The sequence below is a fragment of the Falco rusticolus genome, chromosome 12 (genome assembly GCF_015220075.1).
Source record: "Falco rusticolus isolate bFalRus1 chromosome 12, bFalRus1.pri, whole genome shotgun sequence".
NCBI classification, from domain to species: Eukaryota; Metazoa; Chordata; class Aves; order Falconiformes; family Falconidae; genus Falco; species Falco rusticolus.
The window spans coordinates 26,936,035-26,961,430 of record NC_051198.1 but is presented as its reverse complement, the minus strand read 5'-3'; the positions used below and the strand labels follow the sequence as shown (position 1 = coordinate 26,961,430).

At 42.7% G+C, this 25,396-nt stretch overlaps 2 protein-coding genes and 1 long non-coding RNA gene across 4 annotated transcripts; 1 reads left to right on the top strand and 2 right to left on the bottom strand.

Moving 5' to 3' along the window:
• Positions 1–5,862, bottom strand: DEGS1 (delta 4-desaturase, sphingolipid 1). The gene is made up of 3 exons (XM_037405953.1): positions 5,686–5,862; positions 4,083–4,825; positions 1–1,858 (listed from the first exon to the last, which is right to left on the bottom strand). Exons 1-3 carry the CDS (start codon positions 5,765–5,767, stop codon positions 1,712–1,714), a joined length of 972 nt encoding a protein of 323 aa, XP_037261850.1. The 5' UTR covers positions 5,768–5,862; the 3' UTR covers positions 1–1,711.
• A 124-nt stretch (positions 5,863–5,986) lies between these two features.
• On the top strand, positions 5,987–17,547 carry LOC119156318. Its single transcript, XR_005107069.1, has 3 exons — positions 5,987–6,653; positions 12,420–12,518; positions 16,987–17,547. It is a non-coding gene; the product is annotated as an uncharacterized LOC119156318 (long non-coding RNA).
• On the bottom strand, positions 10,755–24,426 carry FBXO28 (F-box protein 28). 2 transcript variants are annotated; one of them, XM_037405945.1, is made up of 5 exons: positions 24,127–24,390; positions 18,122–18,231; positions 16,979–17,117; positions 14,196–14,391; positions 10,755–12,473 (listed from the first exon to the last, which is right to left on the bottom strand). In XM_037405945.1, exons 1-5 carry the CDS (start codon positions 24,337–24,339, stop codon positions 12,079–12,081), a joined length of 1,053 nt encoding a protein of 350 aa, XP_037261842.1. In that variant the 5' UTR covers positions 24,340–24,390; the 3' UTR covers positions 10,755–12,078. The 2 variants fall into 2 exon arrangements, with proteins under 2 accessions (XP_037261842.1, XP_037261843.1); XM_037405946.1 differs by lacking the exon at positions 10,755–12,473 and adding an exon at positions 12,525–13,048 and having other exon boundaries at positions 24,127–24,426.
• Positions 24,427–25,396: the final 970 nt, after the last annotated feature.

The following is a 25,396-nucleotide window of genomic DNA, read 5'->3' as shown; positions in this document are numbered from 1 at the left end:
TCAGGGGACCAATATTACTTTAATATTTACTTTTAAATTACATATAGAAATACTGGATATATTTTGCCATTACACCCAACCCTGAGCAATATGTTGGCTGGCTAGCAGGTTATTGGCATCATTGAAGTCGCTTTTTAAGTGGTTGGCACATTTTCATAATATTTCTATTGCTTAACCGCAAATAGAGGCCCACACTTAAACAAAACACACATTAAGAACAGGACCGCAATCAAGCAAGGTTTAAGATGCACCAACACATTCTTGTCAGGCACTCAGCTTCTTCCAAAAAAAATTAAAATGCAGGAGATGAAAGCATCTAAAAGTTAAGCAACTTACAGCAGACAGGTACAGACAACAGCTAAGACTTCCAACTTCATCAGATTCCATCTTTCAGGTAAGTGAAGAACAATCCATAGGATCACCATTTGAGGTGTAAAGGTGATTTGTAGCCATCTTTTGACAGCTTAAAGCTGTCATCAATGCATTAGAAGACAGAAAGCAAATACACTGTGCTGAGGTATACAGAGATCCTTCAGTGTTTAGCAATTCTATCCATTCTCTGTTCCCAGTTTAAAAACTTCTCAAGCAGGAAATTTTGATACCACTACCTGTGCTCTCACATTTTAATATGCAAGACAGACAAATGTTTATGTAGGGTACTGTAGGTTTAGGGAAAATAAAGTCAGGATCATTTAGCAACACCTTTCTGAGTACACAATGACTGATGTGCTTAATAGGTAGAGCTGTCAGTGGTTGCAGCTAGCCTTGCTTGCCAGAACAGTATGTGCTTCAATTGATTCAGTTTTCCCTACAAGCCAAGCTTCCAACCGAGTGCAAATATTTATAGATTGAACATTTTAAACCATGGTAACAGCAGAACCAATTAGGACAAGCCTAATGATTTTTCTTTGCAGACCAGAAATACCCCAAACTGCAACAAGATTTTTCCAATATGAAAAACCTGATCAGTTATATTAGGTTAACTAGTGGCTTACACAGTACAATCTAAAACACTGGCTGCTCAAGCTATATGCTGACACAAGCAGCTTAGGCAGTAGGCAGGGGACCCACAAAGTTGGCAATACCCTTGAATTCCCCACCTTTTTACAAGCAAGTCACACAAGCCATCTGAAAGACGCCGTTTCGTTCTGATAGAGTGCTCCTTTAAGGTACTTCCAGTAGAAAAGGTAGATCTTTAAAGCAATGCTTCAAATGACATATTACACATTTAAACAAAAGCCAACTTAACATTTCTGTGCAAATTTAGTTCTTCCACCCATAAGTTAGGAAACAGGTTCAACAAAAGATTTAAGTTAAACTGTGTTAGTTTAGAATTAACAGGCAAGCATTTTAACACTACAGTCATCTAAATAGCATGTTGTGGCCAGGGTACTACATTGAGAACTTTTAAAATACTAAGAGGCAGACAGATTTTATATATAACACCTGCCAAAGTAAATTCTGTAACAGAGTGATTCAGCATTACACATATAACGCTGATCCTTCGGCAAACAGACACATTAAACAAATGAATCTGAGAACTGCAAGGAATGTTATAGCTGGTAGGAGTCTGCTACAAAATCCTTAAGGATGCATTGCTGTGTTGCTGTAGATCTGAATTCAGGACACTGGTGAACAGCTTTAGCAAGAGACCTTATACCAGCCACTTTAAAGCAAGCAGACATTTCAAGGTTTTTTGGTTGGCAGAAGCTTAATCTTGCTTCACTTCCCCCTTTAATTGCCTTTTCATGCGTGAATATGGGCTGATTGTGTCATCCATCACGAAGTCATACAGTACTTTTATCCAAGAGTTATATTGTGGCAGGTTGTCATAGTATTCAGCTGCTATTTTCTTCACCTAAAGAGGAGATAGGAGGTTTATTTACTATTTATATTAGCACCAATCATGACAACTTTACAATCCTCAACCTGTAACTTAATGTAGAGCAGTAAAGTTTCATTTTAGATGTTAGATTCTATAGGAAAGGCTACGAGCACTACAACATTTAAGTTTTCTGAAGGAAAAAGCAACTCCAATTGTTAAGTAGACTTCACGTGAAACTCTTCTGTTGAAGCTACCCAGAACAAACTGTGCTAGCACTCAGAACTCCATTCTCTGTGCTACCCACTGCTCACAAAAGCAAGCAGTATGGTTGCTAGTGGAAGTGGGTGGCTCCATTCAGTGATGACTCATCAGCATACAAGTATCACTAAAAAGGATGTTAAGTTCTAGGATGAGATGTTTAACATGGCTATTTTTACATGTAGTTTCAAACCTCAGCGCTCGGAAGAAAAAAAAAAGTATCTTATTTCTGAGGAACATCTTGTTTCTAAAGACAGATGTTAAAAGAATGAACACAAGCTGCTTCCAGAGACTTTATTCTCAGGATGTACCTGCTAGCTAGACCACTGTTTTAAACTAAGACCTAGAGTTTCAGTTAGATATCCTTACTGATACACTTAAGGCCAACCACCTAAAGCCTTAAAAACCTGAACAGCCCAAACCTGATTTTTCACTAAATTCCATAGCTTTAGACAGAAGAAAAACAGTAATCTATAGAAGCAACAAACCCAAGATATTAGCATTCCTGGTCTGGAGCTAAAGATAGTTTTGATCCATCACCACACCTGTCAATCAGTGCATCTAGCCAGTATACTTTTATTCAACAGTAATTATTCTCAGCTCACCAGTACCCCAGCTAAAATCAAGTATTCGGTACTTCAGGATCTTTGGCACATAGCATAGCAGAGTCCAGTTCAATCAAATTAACTGCACTGTTCTGAAAGAAGGCTTTGTTTTCTTATCAGAGCTGTGGGTTAAGAGTCCTGTAGCAAAGCTGGGTATTTGCCTCTGCAGTTAAATACTTGGGGGGGGGGGGGAAATTCCCTGTCTACAACTTAAGTACTGGTGCAAATGAAATGCTGGTTCACCAGCACTCATCTAGGTATCAAAAGGTGAGTTCAAGCAACTTCAGCTTTATCTGAAAGATTAAATCTATGAATAAGAGAAATCATCTTATTTTTAAAAGGTAAAAACCCCGAAGTCTCAACAAACCAATTACAGAATTTACCTGCCCTGCTAAAGTAGTGCTGGAGTAGACTTCATGTACAATTCCACGACTCACAACAGAAGTAACAATCAAGTTTAGACTCCAAAGGCACAAGTTTACAAGGTCTTAACTGTTACCAAGTGCAGTAACAAAGTACCAGACCAACACCACAGCTGCTGTCAAACTGCAAATGTAGTCTCTGATGGGAAACACTTTTCCCTGGAGATGAGTTTTAGGTGTAACCCCTGGGAAGCCTGTGTTCCCATGCTCCAATTCAGAAACGCATACAATGAGAATTAAGCTCCTGCTTAAAAGAAACCAACAAAGATTGAAGTGGGGAGAAACTAGTTTGGAAATTCACATCTGCTACTCATGCAGATGTGACAGGTCTAACTCTTAGCTTTGAAGCCTTAATTCTGTCAGCGTACAGCTGATACTTGGGGTTCAAAGGTTCTCTCTAGAGAAAACTGAGCTACTCCAAACTAGAAAGCTATTAAACATTTGTCAACAGTGCAATAAACATGAGCAGGTACCTCAAACTCTCTTCCCCACCAGGGAACATCAGTGATAGAAGAGACTGACAGATAAGCATGCATTACAATACTGTCCTTAAAATTTCAAGGACAAAGCCAACAAATCTCTGAAGCTATCTGCAACTTCTTCTTACCTACTTTTTTTTTTTGGCATACTTACAAACTGAAGAAATCAGAAGGCTGGTTGTAATTACAGAAAACTAAAGTTAGTGCAAAGCGTAAGACATGCGTTTCCTTCCCTCTCCATTCATGGAAGGGGCTTGACACTGGAAGCTGGTTCAGGATACCACTAAAATGGTAAGTGGTTACCCCCTTCATCACTCAACTTAGAAACTGTTGAGTTGGATGGGTTTTGATGTTTTTTGGTTTGGGGTTTTTTGTCTGGTTTTTTTTTTTTTTAAATTCCAAACTTTCATTCTTCTATCAGTGTTGAACCTGCTTTTAAAGTTCAAGTAGGACTTATTTTAAGAAAAAGTGATAACCTTGGAAGTAAACTTACCAGTGGAAGGCTCTTGCCAGGAATATTGGGGAAGTCATGATGTTCATTGTGGTAGCCAACATTAAAAGTGAGCAAATTAAGTGGCCCGTAGTAGGAATAAGTCTCATGTCCTTTTAAAAACATATAATGTTCAGCTATGAAGTGTCCTGAAATTGGGTGCAACCCAAGTCCAAGTACTGAACCAGCAAGCATGTAAAAAGTGGATTTGATTCCCCATAAGTAATATATCACAATATCAAAGGAAAGCTGAGCCAATAAATTGATTATTTCAAGTCGTGTAATGGGTTTCGGATTGATGCAGAGAGGTCTAATGGCATAGAAAAAAGGCTGAAGAACAATCCATATGAACTTCCTAAAACGGGTGCAGAAAAACCAGCCTTCAAAGTTAGTAGGAATGTCCACATCAATTCCGTCGCCTCCCAAGTAACGATGATGATCCATGTGGTATCTCTTGAAGGATATGGAGTACGGGAGACCAAGAGGGAGGTTGGCAAATATTCCAAACCATCGATTCCACATCGCTTTGCTGTTGCCAAAGGCACTGTTGTGAGAGATCTCATGAATAGCCAGAGTCATGGAGTGGCTAATACAGCTTCCAAAAACATATGCCCAGAAGATCACCCATTTCCAGTCCAAGTCTTTAACTAGATAAAAGGCAGTCAACTGCGCAAGAACCATCAGTATAACCACCCAGATTAAGTTGTAGTCTGGCTTCATTAACGCTTTTATCTCTGGATGTTTAGCTAAATGGGAAAGAATTAAACGAAAAAGGAATCACTTAGAGGCTCTCCCTACAGCCGGCTATCCCAATTGGATTACAAAAGCAGGGACTGTGATTTCTTCCCTTCCTCCCAATGAGGGTTTGTCTGCCGAGGTAATGAAAACGCCCCGCTTTTCCACTTGTGACATTCATTGCTACAGTGAAGCCTTTCAAAAATTAAATTATTTTAGTATTTTTCTGTTGCTCAGCAACTAGCCACGTCCATGGAAAGCACCGGGGCCCCCTCCAGCCTCCTCGGGAAGGACGCGGCTCCGCACGGGCAGCCCAGCGTGACTCGCACGGGCGGCAGCAGGCGCGCTCCCATCTTGGCCGTCTCGCTAGACGACGCGGCTGCTTAACCCCGTACCGGGCGCCGCGCTGACCGCTACGCGACACGTGATCTGTTTATCGCGACACACGAGCTGTTTATCACGACAGGCAGGCGCCGGCTCGGCTACCCCGCAGCCCGGGCCGCCGCGCTGACCGGAGCCGGGCGCTCGCTTCGCTGCTCGAAATGGAAGCCCGGGCCGCCCGTCCCGCGCCTCGGGGCTGGGGCTCCGTCCCCGCAGGCGGCGAGGCCGGGCGAGCCGCCCCCCCGCCCCGCTCCTTCCCGTCCCGTCCCCTCCCCCGCCAGCGCCGCCAAGGCGGCGGCTCCCGCCCCCTCGTCCGCGCCCGGCGCCGCTCCCCTCACGCGGGCCCAGGCCGCCCCCCGCGGGCCCCGAACAGCTGGTGGCGGGGCCTCCCCCCGGCGCGGGCGGCTGGCAGCCATTTTGTGGGGTGTCCCCCCCCGCCACGCAGCCGGTGGCAAGGAGCGGCGGCACCAGCGCCGGCCCCCCTCCTCACCCAGAATCTCCTTGCGGCGATCGGCATGAGGCTGGTCCGTGTAGACCCACTCGAAGTCCTCCCTAGCGACGGTGTTGCCCATCCCGGCAGCGCGACACCGACACAGCCCGGACCGCCCGCCCGCTCAGCGCCGCGTCGCCCCCCGGCACCGCGCTTTATAGCGCTGCGGAGGCGGCTCGGCGGGCGTCCCGCCCACCGCCCGTCTTCTCCCCCCCATTGGCTGCTGCCGGCTGTCAGGGCTGACAGGCCCCGCCCCGCCTGTGCGTCTCGCCCCCCGCTCGCCTGGCCTGGCCGGGCGGGGCGCGGCGTCCGGCGGTGCCGCTGCCTGAGGGGCCGGTGGCGGCTGCCCCCGCGCTCTGGCGCCGCCGCCGGGCAGAGCCGCGGTGGTGGCGGCGGCCGGCGAGGCGGGGGCTGCCCCTCGGGCCCCGCTTCCGCCTCAGGGAAGTCGTGTTGTGTGTGTATGTATCCCCTCTCAGGGGAGAGATGCCGCGGCGGGCTCGGCGAGGGGCCGTGAGGCGCTGCCGCCTCAGGGGAGCCGCGCGGGGAGGCAGCGAGCCTCTCAGCCCGGCACTGTCGCTGCCTGCGCTGTGGGTGCCTTTAACAACGCCCCTGCATAACTATTACTTAAGGAGAAAGAGAAGATTCTCGGCTTGTAAGGCTGGCCGTGCCGGCGGGAGCCCTCCCGCGCCGAGCGTTCCCCGCCAGGCACCGCGCTGCGGGCAGGGCCGCCGCCAGGCCAGGCAGCCGGGCGGGAGAAGCCTCCGCGGCCCGCGGCCCGCCCCGCCTGCCTCCGGCCTGCAGTGGTGTTCGCACAGGTTTAGCTGCCCGTGACATCTCTGCCCCTCTCCAGTTGTGGGGACAACCTGCTCAGAAGCCACCGCAGACGGTGTCGTGCAGCTCGCTTGCTTGAGATCGGGAACAGGAACCGCATCTTACAGCAGCTCCTTAAAAAGCACTTTGTTCCAAAGGTAAGAGGTGTGTGCCTGTAGGGACTAGCTATCGTTTGTCCAAAATCTAGATTTCTATAAGCTGGCTAAAGATACTCAACTACAACTCAAAACACCTGTGCCAAGGTCTCAGTTTTCTTCACTTTCTGTGGTAAGATAGTTTACAAACTTCTCTGACAAACTCCTCCGTGAGAACTAATCTCCATTTAATCTGTCCTTGCATGTTTCTCATATAATATTGACTGTGGGCAGTTCAGTTACAAAGATTACTTTATGTAGAAGTTGAATGGCTGCTTGCTTGGAATTGTAGTTGTCCATAAATCCACTCAAATTAAAACAATCTAAATCAGTGATAAAAACAACAAGAGGAAGTTATCACAAAGTTAATTATACCTTATCTATTAATGTAATAAGAGTAACTTGAGGTTTGTGATGCATCGCTTAAAATTTATTAGTAATAACGAATAAAAAAGGCTAATACATACTGGCAGCTAACAGCCCCATGTGCGAAGGTGCAAATGTAAGGGAAATCGAGTTCCTACTAGAACATGTTTACAATCTAAAGTAATAGAGCATAGGCTCTAAAAAGCATAACAGCTGTGCGAGTATTTGTGTTTACATGCATTTTTAGTCTGTGTGTATTAGGATGTGAATTAGAAGTGAAAAAGGGAGCAAGTAGAGGAGAGATGAAAGTTTATTCACAGCTTTTGCTTCCTTAGTCACATGACATGAATTTTGTAGACTTTGTGAGGACTGGTGCAGCGTAGGAAGTAAAACACGTTTAGATTTCAGCAAGGCATTTTGTCCTTGCAGGGGATGTTCAGTTTTACTTTTTACTCAGTGACTGCTTCACAATAAACCAGGAAGTGCATTTGAGTTACCAGTGCAGAAGCTGACTGCAAAATTGCCAGGGTCACAAGCATTTCACTCAACTGCACTCTGAACGCTTTATGTAATGTTTCTGAAAATGTTCCCTTCTTGTCGTAGTTCAAATATTAGCACTGCTATCCATCATTTTGCTAAAAACCTTCTCATCCAGAAGGATCTTGCCAAAAGAACGAATGGGCCTGCTGATAAGAAAGGTCGCAACTGCCAACAGGAGCACAGGGGGAGAGACAGAGTACCAGGAGTTCGGTACACAGAGGCAGGTCTACAGTACTGCAAAATGCATATAGGTTTGTAAATGGTCACAAGTTTCAGTTTGGTAATTAAATAGAAGATCCCAGATTTATAAACTAAACATTCCATAGCAGCCAAACAAGGCTTACACAACTAAGAAAAATATTAAATAGAAAGCTTTGGAAAATTTAATTGCCTGAGTGTCCTGGAATACAAAGCGGTTTTCCTATTTAATCACCGAGTCTTTCTAGTTTAAGCAGTCCATACAACAAATCCAGATTTATCAGGTCTTCAGCAAGCTAACAGTTTTTCTATCTGACCTTTTCCCTTCTGAAGGGAAAAGAGATCCACAACCTAGCACATCTTCAGCTGACACAAAGCTAGAAAAAAATCCTAGAGTGGCTGGCTCTTCAGCAACTTAACCTAAACCACTTGTTCGTGACAAATGTAAACCAAAGCTGGCAGCACATGCTCATCCAACCAGGAAGATGAGATCCAGTAAGGACAACTGCAGGAGTGGAGAGCACACGGGCAAGTGAGCTGGTCCAGGTACAGTGTCAAAGTAGCACAGGAATGCAGCTGGAGAGTATCAGAATAGTTCACAACTAGTAGACACGTTGCTGTGAAGTAGTCCAAACCGAATTTTCTTAGGAATGAAATAACCATCTCTCACTATAATCTGCCAGTTACCTTCTTAAAATCATCAGGAATGCGAAGAAATCAGGTAGTCTTCACCTGTCTGAAGGCACATTTAACTGCATCCTGTGTCATCCTAATTTCAAGAGGCTCTTGATACTGAAAATTCCTTAGGCAATCTCAGTGCATCCCACAATTAACTGTTAGAAGATCTCAGTAAGAACAACCAAGTTTCTCTTCAGTATGGTCTTACCTTTTATGTTCAGAAGTTATGTGAAGGCATCCTCATAACATTAATGAACTTCTGCTTAAATTAATGTGCTGTCCTGAGCAAGTATCAGCAATTGAAGAAGTTACTGTTTGTTTCCGTCTGCTCTTTAATCTGAGAAATTTAGTGTTAAGCATGTATCTTTCTTCATTCAGGGCTTCCACCTGTTACATCCATTAGCCCTTGTTTAGAAGGTGCTTACATACTGCATTTACATACAGCTTGTTCAATTTGGGGCGCAAGACCCAGCTGCAAACAGCTTTTCCATCAAAAAGTACTGTTGTGGTATCTGCCAATACCATTTTCAGTATGTTCACTAGATATGCAAATTTGTAAAAAATCCCCAACCCTACTATGAAACAAAAAGCAGTGTACAAAGCAAGCTGCCGGTTTTAGGGGAAAAAAAGGAAAGCTTGAAAAGAAGGAAAGCTAGCCTCAGTAGCTTTAAGCTATTTTAAGAAAGTAACTGTAAAACACACTATCAGCTTCTCTGTCAACCTTGAGCTGTTCAATTTCAGCCCTTGCTACATGTACTAAAACTGAACACTGGCTGCAAATAAAATGATTCTTCATGTAAGTTCATCAAGTTACATCTTTGTCTCACTAGTTTGGCATTCTTCCTTGAACAGATCGTGCAGACACTAATCGCTACTAACCCTCTAATTTTGAGGCCGATAGACCAATTCACATAAACATGCACAGAAACGTATCGTCAAAAGTGATTTAGTTTTACTTCAGGCTACTTATCAGCTTCTTAATATATTGCAAAACGCATACTTTTTTAACAACGAACAACATGGTGTCAGAAATTAATGTTCCAGCTATTTTCCCATTTGGTTTTCTACATTCTATCTATACTACTGGTGTGTATTCCAGTCTGAGAGCCATCTGATACTGATGTCTCCCTCACTCCCCCGGAAGTGAAAAATGAAACAGCGGCGTACCTTTGTTGCGGCATTTCTCAGAGTTTGCTTGTAACCGTCCCCACTTACCCCCTTCAGTTTCATGGCCCTCATTCAGTTTTACCATACTTAGTAGCACACAGAAGATCAGGATGCACCTGCAAACTTGCAGCGCATGACTTCCTTGAGTTGAAGGTTCCAAGTTGGCACCGTTCACCGAGAATGTTTCATGTGACAATAGGCTGCTGTTGTTCTTTCCAGCTCAGTTTACGCACAGCTAGAGATTCACTAACATATAAATAAACCGTACTCTTGAATAACCTGAAACGATTTACGTATTTGTGAAGGGGGAGAACTGTTTGCATCTTCTAGAAGTGAATAAAGAAACTAAAGTGAAACACATGAAGAGATGTATGAATAAACCTTTTCAGCAAACCCAAGTCGCAGGTTTGTACTTGTTTAGAAGTATTTAGCCACAAATACCCGGTAATTAGACCTTTACATGAATCTGTCACCATGAATGACCATTAAATTAATTTATATCAAATGATACACAGTAGTTATAGCTATCATGCTGACCCTTAGATTCAAAATTATTTTTTAAAAGATAAAGTGTATGCCAGTATTTTTTAAACTGAACAGCAGGTATCTGTCTTAAAGACCTCTTTTAACAATAAAAAAAAATCTGAGCCATGGAACACCAGTAATAGCAAATGCTCCTTTTAACAGTTTAACCTTTCCCTCAGATAACCTTTTATCATTTCCTTGATGCTTTTCTTAAGAAACATACCTTTTTTTTTTTTTTTAAAAGACTCAAACTACCCAACAAGTTTATTTGAAAATCAAATGTCTGCCAAAAATTAGGCATTTGCAATGTTACTTCTCATACGAGCTAGTATGTTTTAGAAGTAAAAAGCTGTAGCTAAAGGTCCAGGAAAAATGTCAGTTTTCCCACGATTATGTAATATTTGACCAGACAATTTCTGATTTTTTTGGTGACTTAAATACAACCACTATGTTGTGCTGACAACCATACAAAACATACGAGAAACCTGCACTTTAACCCATGGTAGTAGTATCAAAGACTTTGAACAGCTACAAATGCAGCATTTGCATTTTCAGTGCCATACCAAGTTAAAGTCAGTACTGCCTAAGCCCAGAGCAGCAGATGATAAAAAAAAGAAACATAAGTCAAAGATAAAGCTACATACTTTAGTACATTAAAACAAAACTAAGGACAATGGTATTTGTATAAGGTTCCAAAAATATACAGATGGGGGGTGGGGAAAATCACTGTACACAACTCTGAGGTTGTTAAAGTGACCAGAGAGACTGAACAGTGCAAGACATGCTTTTCCAGTTACAAGCTCAAAACAGAAGTGCAAAAGAAATTAAAGCTTTGTCTGAAATGATTTACCTTTTAGGATAAGGAAAGCTTAGAGTATCGTCATCAGCGTCAAAGAGAAATTTCCACCCCACCCCCGACACATACACACAAAATAGTTTAAGTTTGTCCATAATACAGTATTTCATTCAAATGATGTCCCCCTGAGCTTGCTTACTGTAGGGACAGTTTGTCTGATACTTATTAGATGTTGGCCTATGAATCAAGTGATGCATAGGTCGCTTCTCAATTCTCCAGCTTTGGCTAACAGTACCTGCAATTTACAGGCAGCGAAAGTGGCAGACAGCCTGGGTTCCAACTCTCCTGCAGCTAGCGATGTGAGACCACCTCACTGTAAGAAAGTGGTTGTGCTGAAAGCAGGTCCTAAGTTATGGCTGAGGAACAAAGAAATTGCTTTGTAGGTCTTTGTGCTCACTCCCAAAGATAAGAACAATTTCAGGCAAGTGCTTTTAGTGGGCTGACTAAGCTGTACATGCATCTATCCATGCAAATGCAGAATATGGCTCCCAAGACCTAGAACCAGGGTGTGTGCATGAAAAGACTGGATAGAAGGCCCTTCCTTCTAAGTTTACAAAAATATATAGCCAATACTGTAGCTTAAGAAGTCAGTTTTACTCATTACAGAGATCTCCAAAAAGTATTAACTACTTTTCAGACATTCCAGACAAGGTCACTTGTAACAAAAAAGGTCAAGTTCTCTAAAACAAGATTTTAAAAGTGGATCTTTCCTTCAAGTGAACAGGACATCTGTTTTTACACTTAACTTCTTAGTTAAGACTGAATTTATTTAAGATTTTATGTGAACATATGCATAAACACAAATAAGTTTAAACACATCTGCACAGAAAAAAAAGATTAACCCTTCAAAACATAACAGAGCAGGTCTGGTTAGTATGTAACTATTGCAAATCATAAGGATTCTGTGCATTAGGCCCACCCATACAGAAAGCAGGGAAAAAGTCTCAATGAAGGAAAATTACTGTTCAAGTCTAAGTGGTGTTTTGAAGAGCCAGCAGCCTAAGTGATACCATGAAGCTAGTCACAGTATCCAAACAAGCAGACCTGCTTGGGCTACTAAAGCAGTGTATCCTCCTGAAGATGTCATGAACTCCCAAGTTATTTTCTGTTTCGAAGGCGTTTAGATTTCCTAGGACAGTCTGTGGATTCAACCGCCTTCCTCCGTTTTCTATGAGACTGTTCATTTGAGCCAGAACCTGAAGAATTTCCTACTGTACTCTCCATCACCTCTCGCAGCTTGCGTTCAATCTCAGCCAATCGGGCATTCTGTTCACCTATGATTTGGGTTTGCTCAAGCAGTTTCTGCTCTTGATCTTGGAATTGTTTCTGTAGCTCTTGCACTTTGGTGCGAACCTCTGACATCTCCCGCTTTAGCGCTGTCACGCCTGTGCCATTTGCTTTTACTTGCTGATGGAGTTTGGTGACTTCCTGTTTTGAAGGGTTCTGCTTGGAGAACAGCTGCATTGATGTCAGTGCTGCAGAAGGTCCTGGAACTTCAGAGAAAATTGTGATTAATCCTCTGCAACTTTAAGGCAAAAGTAGGAATTTTGTCCCAGTTTTCCTATTTTGCTTATCCCTACTCCCCCAAACATGAACCTGAATACTGGTTGCAAGTTACGTGAACATGAAAGCCAATTTACAGTCATGTAATCTCGGAGCACAACTCAATTTAAAATACTTAAGATTTTCAGTCGTCTGGAAAACAGCTCATCATTCCTTTTCTGTATATAAGCCCCGCTCCTTTTGCTGTACCAAAAATTACGTAGGGATATTACGTTGTCATCGACACTTAGTGTCACAGATGTTATGTCAAAACCCCACATCTATAAATTGCTTATTACAGAATTGTTATATTAAATATTTCAACAGAGCAGTAAAATTCTGCTGTCTTAGTTGTAGACAGCTAAAGTTCTAAAACTTTGTGGTTTGGGGCTTGACAAGGTATTTCGGTTTAACTTACTTTTCTGGAAGTCAGGAATTTGTTTTCCTTGCTTCTTTTGAATCATTCTTCCTAATGCTAAAACGATCCTGGGATTTGAGCTTGGGACTTTTGATTTTAATTTAGTTCCTGCAAATCACAAAGACTAACAGCTTCTGTATAATTTCTTTCACTTTTTCTATCATAAAAGATATCCATCACTTTTTTCTATAATTTTACTCTTCTAGCAATGCTGTGCAAGTAGGATGCAACTTTCAGTGCTACACAGACAGAATAGTCTGGAACAGCCTAGTACAGTCATCCTCCTCTTTTTATTCTCCTTTAACATGCCAGCATAAGTACAGTTATGTGACACCAAAGGGTTGTCATTAGCTAGGTTACGCTTCTCCCTCTACACAAAATAGGTGGGTTTATGCCACATAAAGCCTTGGCCTTGAAAAGCCGACTGGCATCAGCTATAGTTTTGGGCAGTACTTCCTCAACTGAGAGACTCAATGGAACTGAGGTATAATTAACAAGATATAATCAAGAGGCTGGATACACACTTATAGCTAACAGGATGGATAGGACATACCAGAAATAACAAGCAGCTCCTACAGTTAGGTCTGTAATTTTTGCTTAAATTTAATTATTTATTTTTTTTAAATTATTAAGTTATCCCTTCAGAGAGTTGATTTCTCAGTTCCCAAGTGTGAAGATTTTCAGCACAGGGAAAACACTACAGGTAACTAACTTAGACTTTGGTTCACAAAATTCTGGAAAGTCTGGCAGAGTATACAAAGGATCCGTTTAATTGTTTATTTACAGACTGTTGTTTTAATTGCCTTTTCACTATTACCTTTAAGTATTTTGCCTATTAGTGCCCCAGGAAAGCAAAATATCACATACAAGTTATGTTCTATGCACTACAACAGCTTAGGCTAATTCATTTGCTGATCATCCTAAAAATAAAAGGCATCGAGCTGTCATCTCGTGTGCCAAATTTCAACCAATTGCAATGATAAAGTCTCATTCATTGGTGGCACAAAAGCGTTTGTTTAATGAATACACACTATGCATAATTCTAACATACATTCAAGTGACTGTTCTTTTGGTAGTACAAAGACTCCTTAAATTTCAAAGCAAATGAATTTCAGTTAGCGTTCTTAAGAAACAAGTATCATCAATATTTATGTAATAAAGCTCACATTTAAGGGAGGGAGCTTTAAAAAGATACAGTGCTGTGAATTTTTACAGAAAAACTAAATAAAACTTAACTATACGTGGGAATTAATACCTGGGGCAGTTCCTATCAGACGTCCCGATACATCTGACCCAGGCATCTTTCTTTTCAGTATTGGAACAATCTTCTCATCAAAATATTCCATAGCCATGGAGGAAATGTCCCTTAGTTCTTGAAGAACTTCATGAGCTCTCTGAGGAGCTCTTGTAGAGTTTACATACCTTAGCACACGATAAATTTCATCTATTACCTAAAACATTTAAGAAGAATTAGGATTTTCTGATAAAGGCACCATTATTTCAGATCATTCTAGAAGTGCTGGCATATGCAGGGGCTTTTACTACATACCTATTGCATAACCACTGCGTGCTTTAGTTCTAAATCAGCTTTTTGAAATGAAGCGCTGTTCGTGATATATCAGAGAAGCTATTCACTTGATCTACCACAACAACTCTCTTCAAACTCATGAAATAATGCTCACTGTGTGAAATTTTATTTTACTATATCCACACTTGACTTCAAAGTTATATAATCTATATTCAGCAGAGCATTATCATTTCTTTTTGGAAAATCTGAAGCAAGATACTTAGCCACAATGCAGAGCAGTTACTCCCCCAGCCAGTTATGAAACACATGGACTAGCAAGAATTACCATTATGTTGGTCTAAAGAGCTGTAAATATGTACTTGAGTCCACTTGTACACACCCAAAATATTTCAAATTCAGATTAAGTCTGAAATGTATTAATTTATAAAGCATCAATCCACTGCTGACAGAGAACACAAGCACCCTCTTAACAGGTTTGACAAGGAAGCCCTTTGGTTAGGAGAGATACAGCGAGATGCAGGGTGTCTCACTCATCAATTAATTACAGTCTGAGGCAGGTCAAGATAGGAGTCCTGGTCTCTTAGTACTGAAACTACTGACACGGGTATTTCGCACAGGACTAAGAATAGTTTAAGAATCTCCTGAAAAACACAGATCTTAAGGACTTAGAATAATAGGTAAGCCAATACAGTTGCATCTTGTGTTTTAATAAAGGAAGATTAGCTAAAAAGTTGCAAAAGCCAGAAAGAACTAAAGCATCTCACCAGACAACAAGCTTACAAAAGACTTCTCTAATTTTACCCACGGTATATGCTGTTAGCAACATCATCCTCAAAGCATTTTTCTGCTGTCCTCAATATAAAATCTTACAGCAGCACTGCTATCACCAGGAACCCTCACACAGTACACCAAGCCTCAAATCAGGATTCACATATTCTAACACAAATTCACTGTCTGACAGTTCTGTGGCAGCTTCATTCAAACAAAATTTCCTGATGAGAACAGTGCAGGTTGGGGGAAACCACAGACTGTAAACGAACACTAAGCCTTGAATCTGCTTGACCAAAAGAGGATCTTCAGGTGAACTGGTAACTGTGCTGACAGTGTAGTGGTGCTAGCAAGCTCATACACTAAGTAAATAATTAGCTGTTCTATCCGAACACAAACAAGGTCCTTATAACTCAGTGCCCACAGCTCACTTGACCAACTCCTGCACGCCCCAGGTCTAGATTAGTGTACTTTTATTAAAAGAAAGAGAGTTCTGCCTGTCCATCTACTCTTCAAAAAAGTAAGGTGACACTTCTTTTAAGTTTTTCATTTACTATGTGGTATCAAGGACTTAAGTTTATTTGACTTTATGTTATATTACATTTTTTTAAATACATGTTAGGTATATAAAAATATAAAGTCAAATAAGCATAAATATATTAAACTATAATGTTTTAATATAAAATTAATTCAATAGCATAAATATATTAAACTATAATGTTTTAATATAAAATTAATTCAATATTAAGTCAGCAAGTGTACAGAAATGGTTACCTCTTCAAGACAAAAAACCATTTCTTGCCAACAGCCTATCCTACAGTACCGAATGTAGAACTGCCTGCACCATGCTTTGCACGAATCCAACAGCTAACCTTTCCATTCATCCCAGTGCAATTCAGTTATCTGCCCATGAAAAATTAATACTGACATATCCAAATCTTACACAGAATGATCAATGAGTACAGCATTAGGCTAATATTCACTGATCTTGTTTCAACCATGAGCTGCACCGGTTTTCCTCAGATCATGGTTTTGTCAGTTCCCTTGTGGACTTCTGTTTTCAGATCCTATAAAACAGTGGTATCTCTAAGGCACATCTCGCTTGCATAATTTATATTTTATGTTGGGGTAGTATTCTGAAACAACAGAATTGTTCAGCAGTATTAATATTTAACACACTTTATCTACATTTAAAACTAATTCCACCTACTGTACAAAAATACCGCATCCACTGTCATAATGAGCAGTGTTTCCACATACTAAGTATCTTAATTCAATTAATCTGAAGTACTCAAACCCTCAAGAAAGATGCCTAAATCTTCCTGATGGACTGAGTGCTTAGTGTTATATGTAGTCTAAATTACTGCATCTTCTGATGACTTGGCCTCCAGCTTTTTTCTACAATTAAAATTCAGAATTAAACCCTACACATCATGTGTTTCCTGTAAAAGGTTGTATAGGATGTATATGCCACAAGTCAAACATCAGAATTAAGTGAGACTCTAAGGGAAAATGGAAATCAAGTTTAAAATAATTAATATTTAGATATAATCTGGTTCATTCATTTCATGTTGCCTGTTACAGCCGAGCACTGGCTTGTGTGTGTGTTTTCAAGTATATGGAACAGTTTCAGTGTATATATATATACACACATACAAATTTGTCCCAGCTGTCCCAGGTTAAGTTGCACAATCTTTTTTTAAACACATATACACATTCACAGAATGCAGTCTACGTTTTACCTTTCCAGGTATGAAGCAACAGAGATTGGAATCCACATATTTCATGAAAGTCATATTTAACAGAGAGAGTCTGGTTTCTACAGCAGCAAGGATGTCGGCATGACGAGCTAATGAATGGTTTCTTCTTTCTGACTCCCGTCTAGAAGACATACCATTAAGTGACACTGATTTAACAATGAATCAACAAAATGAAACTGTAAAATTGCTAGAGTTAATTTCACCCTTAAACCCTCTGAGGTTTGAAAATGTAACCACTAACATTAGTTCTGTCTCTACAGAAAAAAAATCCAATACAGATTAAGAATCAGCTAGTAATAGCACGCTACGCTTTCTTAGACAAAAATTGTTCTCTGAATAATTGCTACATCTTACGGGATCCATAAACTCAATATATAATTTAGGACTATTTAAAAACAAGCTTTCAGTACTATAACTAGCAGTAGACACTGCATCATATTTTTATCCCTCCATATTCCTACAGTTAGTACTTCAATGCAGTTGACATAAATTTAATATATTATTAATGCTTGCTACAAATTTCGGTTGAGATAAACTCTTTTGACAAAGGATCTCTACTTCAAGTGGCATTTACTTTCTTCGTTCTTACTGGAAAATCTGATAGCACACAGAAACAGCTGTGCTTACTGAAAGGAGAAAAGGCATTGCTTTAGTAAGAAACTATCTCCCAGTAAGGCTCACACATCAAACCCCCCTCCCCCATTCCCATGTAATCCTTGGCACTGAGAAACCTTTTTTTTTTAAGCAGAGTAGTAGATCAATCACCAGTGAAGGCAGTTAGTCTTGAAAAGGAATGGCATTTATTCATTCCTAGGAGTCCTTACTTGATTTGCCAGAAGAGTTGAGCAATACAGAACCCACTCTTCTTTTCTCTGTTTAAAATACCAGACACAATTTCCAATATTCCAGTTTATAGTATATGACAACTTACATTCATCCACACTATTATTCTGTAATTAGATCTTAGGTTCAAGTTGCTTTTGGAAAAAAATTAAATAAAACCAAATGTGACTCAAATTTTCAAGATATTTAAGCAGAATTAGCCAGCAAGAAATTCCTTTTCAATATTCTGCTGAAAAGATTCCAGTACATTTACATGTAACTACAGTTCTAACTGGTACATACCTTGGAAGCTGAGCTTTAACTTGCTTTTGACACAAGTTGTGGTATCTTTCCACCTTCAGAAATCCCTGATTCAACATTCGCTGGCAAACCAAGTCCATTCGCTTACAAACCTGTATTTAAGCAAAAAGAAAAACTTAAGGCTCAATTAAGGCCACAAGTCACTTTTACCATTATCCACACTTGCTGGGTATTAAAAGATTCTCTTATCAGTTTTTCCTCCATTTCAAGAAGCAGAAACTGCAGTTGACCTTAAGGCATCACCACCTCTAACAACAATCATGACACTCCAAAAAGGAGCAGCTATGTTCCCCACGTTCACAAATTAATCTCCTGATACTGCGTAACGAGAGACAGTAGGATGAATGCCACCCATATATAAACAGATGAAATTTCCTCTGATTTTAATGGAAGTTGCAAATGCCTGTGCCTGACTTTTAACTTGGTGTCCAGAGTGATTCTGGTAGATCAAGTTACATGTTTTTTTGTAGTTTAAAAAAGAAGCTTTTAAAAACAAGAAATCATACTAGCTTTCTTCCAGCATTCAAGGCTTATGTTTTTGAAGATAGCCACAATTAAATTTAAAAACTTATGCAATGCAGTACACGTGAAACAAGATTCCTTTTTGGATAAAGAAAAATATTTCCTTCTCTGATTAACAGAATCCTTTATCTGGTATGCTGGATACCAATAGCCTCCATTTTTTTTCCACAGATTCAGGGAGAAAGGACATCAATAGCTGCAGAAGATACAATAAACAACTAAATTTAAGCCTTCACAAAGTAACCAGTTATAAGGCAAAGCCAACTTGTACAAAAGTTTAAAGCAATTGCAATTCAGTTATGATGCAAGAGCTTAGTGAACCAACTGTCCTTTGAAATTGATTATTTTTTTTACTGAAATGCACAACTCCCACTGTGACCCCACTTTCCAGTGGATTAGTTTTGCCTTTGTTTGTTTGGTTGTTTTTTTTTTAAATAAACACTCCTTCCCTCTATACATTACTCATTTCATAATTTTAAAGTCTATGGAAGTTTATACCTTGAGGAAGAAGACTCTCACTTCTCCCAGAAAAGCCTACAATTATTTTCTGTTCATATGGAAGCCACTACTTAAATACATTCTACTTTCTGTGAGCCTTCCTCTGTCCCAGCTAGTTTAAGTTCTGTAAGAACTGATCATTTTCCAACAGATCCGTATAAACAGACCATGAAGCAATTCCTGTCAATCTGTCAATGCTCCTTTGGATTAGATCTTCCTTGCTAAATAGTCAAAGGAGAAGGATCAGACAGGCCAACTACCGAGGTACAGTCTCAGCACACCCTCCGCCACTTTCACAGAATCAGCTAAATCCTCTCCAGAGTATAAAAAATAATGCTGGCCCTTCAGCTACTGGAAGAAATCATCATATTTCTTCCAAGATACTAGCTGCATTAGGGATGCCTAGATCCGATACCATTTCTGAGTACGATACTTACTTGTAGCCAGGAGTTCGTACCTGCACCACTACACCACGGCTACGTTAGCTATGCAGTTACTCCGCACAAGAGACAAAACAATCCCAGGCACATCGCTAGCTCCGAGTTCAGAGAAGCCCGGAGTGACTTTAACCACGTGTGCACTGACACCTGGTGGCAGGAAGGACCCGGGGTGTGCTGAAGCCCTCCCACATCCCAGACACTAAACTGCGATGGGTAACACCAGCTGCGCTAGGTTTTTAAACACGGGATTTTTTTAAATCGTACTCATTTTGCTCATACGCTATGCAGCATCAAGTATTATTTGCTCCAGTTTCTGGACGTTACCTATATTTGTGCCAATAAACAGTCTAGAACCCAAACACCAGACAACAGGCACCACCAGAAACCTAAAGTGGTGGTCTGCATCTTATTTTACCAATAATCTCTTAATTCTCAGCTGGTTCCCGATGGCACCGTTTAAACCATATGGCACCTGTATTTATGGGAACAATATACCTTTCTTAGACACTATAGTCAGCACTCATATGCGAAGTAGCATTACTACATTTTTAAGTGTTTGTAATAGTCCAAGACAGTTTGGTACTAGCTATTCAGTGGACCATAAGAAAGCAAAAAGTTTCATTGGCTCATATTTGTCTTTGCAAATTTTTGTGAGTATTTTCTTATTCTAGCCATAAAGCTGAAAGAGCCCAAGTTTTCTCAAATGTCAAGTCCAACCAGACACTGTGTTCAAATTTCAGTATTAGAAAGTTACTCCAAGACCATGTGAAAGCAGAATGAGGTGGTTGCTTCTGAGCGTGCAGACTTACATGCTGTAACAGCTTCCATAAAATAACTGATTTTCCACCTAATTTGTAAACAAACTAAGCTGACACAATCTACTAGACAACTACTACCACCTTCCCTTTCCTCAAGCACATCTTATTTCTTCCACTAACAGATAACCAGTATTTATAACAGAGTTTAAAATAGCCTGAAGTATTTAGAGTCAATATATTTTTCTTAGGGGCTACACAGACACCATATTCCATAATGCCCTTCTAGGGTAAAGTATAAGTGCGTGACAAAATGTTGATGACTTCAGCAAGACGCTTTAAAATAGAAATGTCTGTAGATACAGATGTACTGAAACCGGGGGAAGATTAAAGCCGTGCTGTCCAAATGCTATCAGTCCTTATTTGTGCTGTGCAGAAAATAAGCGCGAGTTTGCTGCAGGATCTAAGACAATTCTTTACGTGCGTCAGAATCCAAGATAACCTTTTCCTCAGAATGTTCATGGGAGGAGGTTGTGGATTGTTTGGTTTTAATCACATTTGCTGTAGGAATAGCCTGAATAGAAGTGCATTTCCAAGCTCTTATATACAAGTGAAAAGAAACTGGAATATAAGAATCTCATTATTATCCCACTCAGGTAAAAATTCCAGAGCTTCTGTAAGTCATTTAAAAAAATCACAGTAAAAAGAAGCCTTCAAAAGCTGGAAGATAGCTAGCTTCCCTATCAGCATGCATGCTAGGCTGCAGCTTGTCCGGAAGATTACAGCTTTAGACACAAGGATCTTCTGGGTTTTGTTTCTCTTACAATGACCTATCAGAGGAAGCAGATGAAATAAATACTCAAGAGGACTGAAAGCAAAATGCTGCTGCTTTTCCTCTCATTCACTTTTTCTGAACACAAGTTTGAGAACTCAAGATTTGCATCATTTCAGACAAGACTGCATTCTTAGTGCCTGTTGTTTAGTCTCCATTACTTTAGATTGACTTCACTGCTTAACCAGTAGGTGCATTTATGCTTTTCCATGCAGTAACACCAGGAATAGCAGAAAGCATTATGCTCAAGAAAGCAAGTGCTTCTTGGCACAATGAGGGCCCATGGTCTTGGCCTCCCTGATGGCAATCTGCATAAGCAGGAAACATTCTTTACCTCATCCTTTGGTGACAGAAGGTAACTTAGGGATCTTAAGACTTAGATTATGCTCCTCATAATGGTCTATAGAAACAATACAGGTTCCTATCTCTTATTTTAATCTGAAAACTTGCAGATGTCCTATGTCCTCCCACCCAGACAACTCCTTAGTCTGTCTTCTTGTACACACTCTAGATCCAACAGCAGTTCAACTCAAAAGATTACTTTTTTTCCCAAAAAAATCAGTGAGCTAAGGTGATGCAGAAAAAGAAAGCAATCAGGACATCCATTTCCTTCAGCGCTGGGATCCAGAGAATGCATCAGTAAGTTTAGGAATCCACATTTTATAACTACACATGCATGATCAAACTCGGTTGACTGATGTCCAGCATCAGATCTTCCTACCTTCCTCAAGATGCCTTATCCCATGGAATGCCGCATTCTAAAGGGCTAATGAGGCTGCTTTTGGGCACATTTATAATGTTTATGAGACCTAAGCAATTTAATCCTGTCATTCAATTAACATGGTCCTGCAGCGTTACCTTTAGCATAACACTATTTGTTATAAGATACACCCATTCATCTTTGATAAGCAGCTCAAGTCAGTTCTCATAGAGAAGAAAAATTTACTGTTTGTGCAAGACAGATCTTAGAGCAGGAATACACAAATGTCTCCCAAGGCTACTTGTAGCCTTTCAAAATCTGAAAGTGACGAAAATTTATTATGAATTTATGCCTAGGCATTGCTATTTTTAAAAGCTATATTTAATTCTCTGTCAACAGCATCTGGAGTTATTAAAATATCCAGTCTTTTCCTTTCAGGGAATTGCCAAAAGAACACCTTTAGTTCTGTATGGCCATCCAAAAGACCTCGCTGATCAAGCTTATGTGGTTATGAGCTACTCTTTTGACTAGGTCTAACCAGAATGGCTTTGATTCTTTACATTACCGCTGGTTAACAAAGACAGGCATTCTTAGAACGGTCACTGCCTTCTGATATGCTTAAGAAAACAGTAAGGAATTTGATGGAAATAAAGTTTCCTGGCTGTCACTGACTCAAAAATTAAAAATAGGGACAGACCAGTGGAATAGTTTGGTTTGTTTTACATCTAGTATTGTTCCATTTGTGTGTCAAAGTTGGGATTTATCCAGTCTGGTTTTGCGTATTTCTGAAACTTCTGAAAGGGACAGTGGTCTTCTGGAAAAATGAACTTGCAAGTGCCCGATGACAGCATAAAGTTCCATTTTACCTCTTCAGTAGCACTGAGACTTCAGCGGCTGGTTTAGTCCTTACACCACCATCTTTCCTGTTCTCCACTGCTGACAAAGCATTGCTTACAACATTAACTTAGCCCTACAGAAAGAAAAAAACTTCTACGGACTAGTGATAGCTCCCACGGGCACTACCGTTCATAAAATTCAAGAGAAAGTTGCAGCAAAGGCCTGTGTCCAGTGCTGCAATACAGACCATGCAACACAAAGCACACCCAAAGTATGTACTTCCCTTCATTCAAACCGTAAGTACCCCAAAGCAGAGGCTGCAATCCCAAAAGGCAGTACGGTATCTTCTTCACAGATCCACTACCTACTCTCACAGAAGCAGCAGAAGTCTTCAGTGGACTGACAGCACGGTAGAAAGATTTAGGTGTTGGTGTATGTGGTGCAGTATGAATAAAACCAGATTTTCTGTCTGAAGAGCTTTCAGTTTAAAGTTACAGTCAGGATGCAACACTTCAGGCTGCTGATCCAGGACATACAGAGTTCTAATTTTCTGTAGAACTATGCTTGTAATATCATCCAGTTTAGACTAATAAGAGTTCTTAAAATAGCAACAGTGCAGCCAGTGCAAGTTTACTGAGGGTTACATAAGCGATGCTTAATTCCCTCACTATTATTCCATTTACAACCTCATTAAAAAAAAAGCAAGACGGCAGCTTATCATATTATGTCATAGTTTACATCAGACTTCTTATGCAGGCAGTTAAGGACTGAGATATATTGATCTCTTTGCTGACAGCTGTGCTTTTTCATCTGCGTTATGAAAGTTCAGAGGTAGAGGTAATATCTTTTATTAGATCTACTACTACGACAGGAAGAAGCAGGCGGCCTTTCAGGCAGACAACGGCCTCTTTGCGTCTTTCCCCCCCCCCCCCCCCCCTTTGATTTCTAGATAGGGCAGGGTCCCGGGAGCAGCAGGCTCACCGGCTCCTGCGCTCGCAGGCTTAAGCTCTATAGGTAAAAATAAATGCAGGCACGAGACACAATAGCCCCGCTCCCCTCCACGGGCAGTCACCAGGGGAAACACGCCTCCAGCAGCCTCGCACGGCGGCCGGAGGGAAGGCACCGAGCGAGGGCCGCGGCCCCCGGGCCCGCCCGTGCGGGGCTCACGGCGGCCCGGCCGGGGGCTGCGGAGAGACCGCCCCGACCCCCCCGCGCGCCCCCTCCCCGGCGGCGGCACCGGCCCGGCCGAGGGCTGCGGGGAGACCGCCCCGACCCGCCCCGGCCCCCCCCCGGCCCCCCGCGCCCCCTCCGCGGCCGCTTCCCGGCCGGCGCGGCGGGCTCCCCGCGGCCGCCCCGCGGCTCCCCGGCCGGCCGGCCCGCCGCCTGCCCGCCCCGGCCCCTACCAGGCGCAGCTGGCTCGTCTCATCGTAGGACAGGAAGCTGAGGATGTTCTCGATCGCCACGATGGGCAGCCCCATGAGCGTGTTGCTCTGGGGCGGCGGCTCCAAAGGCGCCAGAGCCTCGGGAGACTCCGGGACCGGGGGCGGGGAGAGCCGCGCCGAGCCCAGGGCGCCGCCTTCCCCGTCCGACACGAGCCGCTCCTCCGGCGCCGCCATCTCGGAGCCCGTCCTTCCTCCACCGAGGGAGGGCAGCGAGCCTTCCTCTGACGACACTTCCGCCCCCGCTCCCACTGCCCGCCTGGGGGCGGCAGAAACCGCCGAACGCCACAAACGCGGGTGCCCCTGGCAACGGCAACGGCCGCGGCCCCGGGCAACAGCCGCCGAGGCGCCTGCAGGGGCGGGGCCGGGCGGGGCGGGGCGGGACTGGGCGGGGCGGGGCGGGGCTGCGGCCTTCAGGCCCTTCAGCCGCCTGAGGGGAGGCCCCGGGGCGGGGCGGAGGCGGCTGGCAATGCCCTCCCCCGGTGCTGGGTACCACACCTGGGGCACATTAGAACTAAATGGCCGGAAAGAAACCGTGGTGGTGTGTTGTCGTGAGGGCCGGGAGGCGGTGTGGGTGGAGGTGGTGCAGGATGAGAAGCGCAGGCAGCGCTGGTAAGGGTGTCAGGGCGCTGGGCAAGGAGCTCCGTGTGCCTGGTGGGCGCCCTCCCAGGGGCACAGCGACAGTGCCGAGGGCAGCTCAGCTCCCCCTGCCACAGCCCGCACCACTGGGCCTTCACACTCCGGCCTGGTGCGGGTCGTAGCGAAGCTACAGGGCTTTTTTCTTCCCGCTCTGTGGAAGAAGAGACGGGAGGGTAAGGCGATCGAGGAGGCTGTGGAAGCTCACAGAGACAGGCTAGCCGGGGTTGGAAGGGACCTGTGAGGATCATCTAGGCCTGCTCCTCACTCCACACAGCCCAACCTAAAATTAAACCATATATATCTCTATATATACATATGTCTCCCAATGATTCTTGAATGCTTACTGGTCTGGGGCTGTGACCCCCTCCTTGGGGAGCCCGCTCCCATGCTGCACCATCTGCTCCGTGTGGAGCTTTTTTCCTAACACTGAACCAGAACTTCCCTGGAGGCAGCTTCATGCCATCCCCTCGTGGCCTGTGGCTGGACACGGGAATGGAGGGATCAGCAGCTCTGTGCCTGGCACACGGCAGTGCTCCCTCCCTGCTACGGGCACAGCGGCCCCCCAGGAAAACATGGCCGGATCACAGTGAGGCAG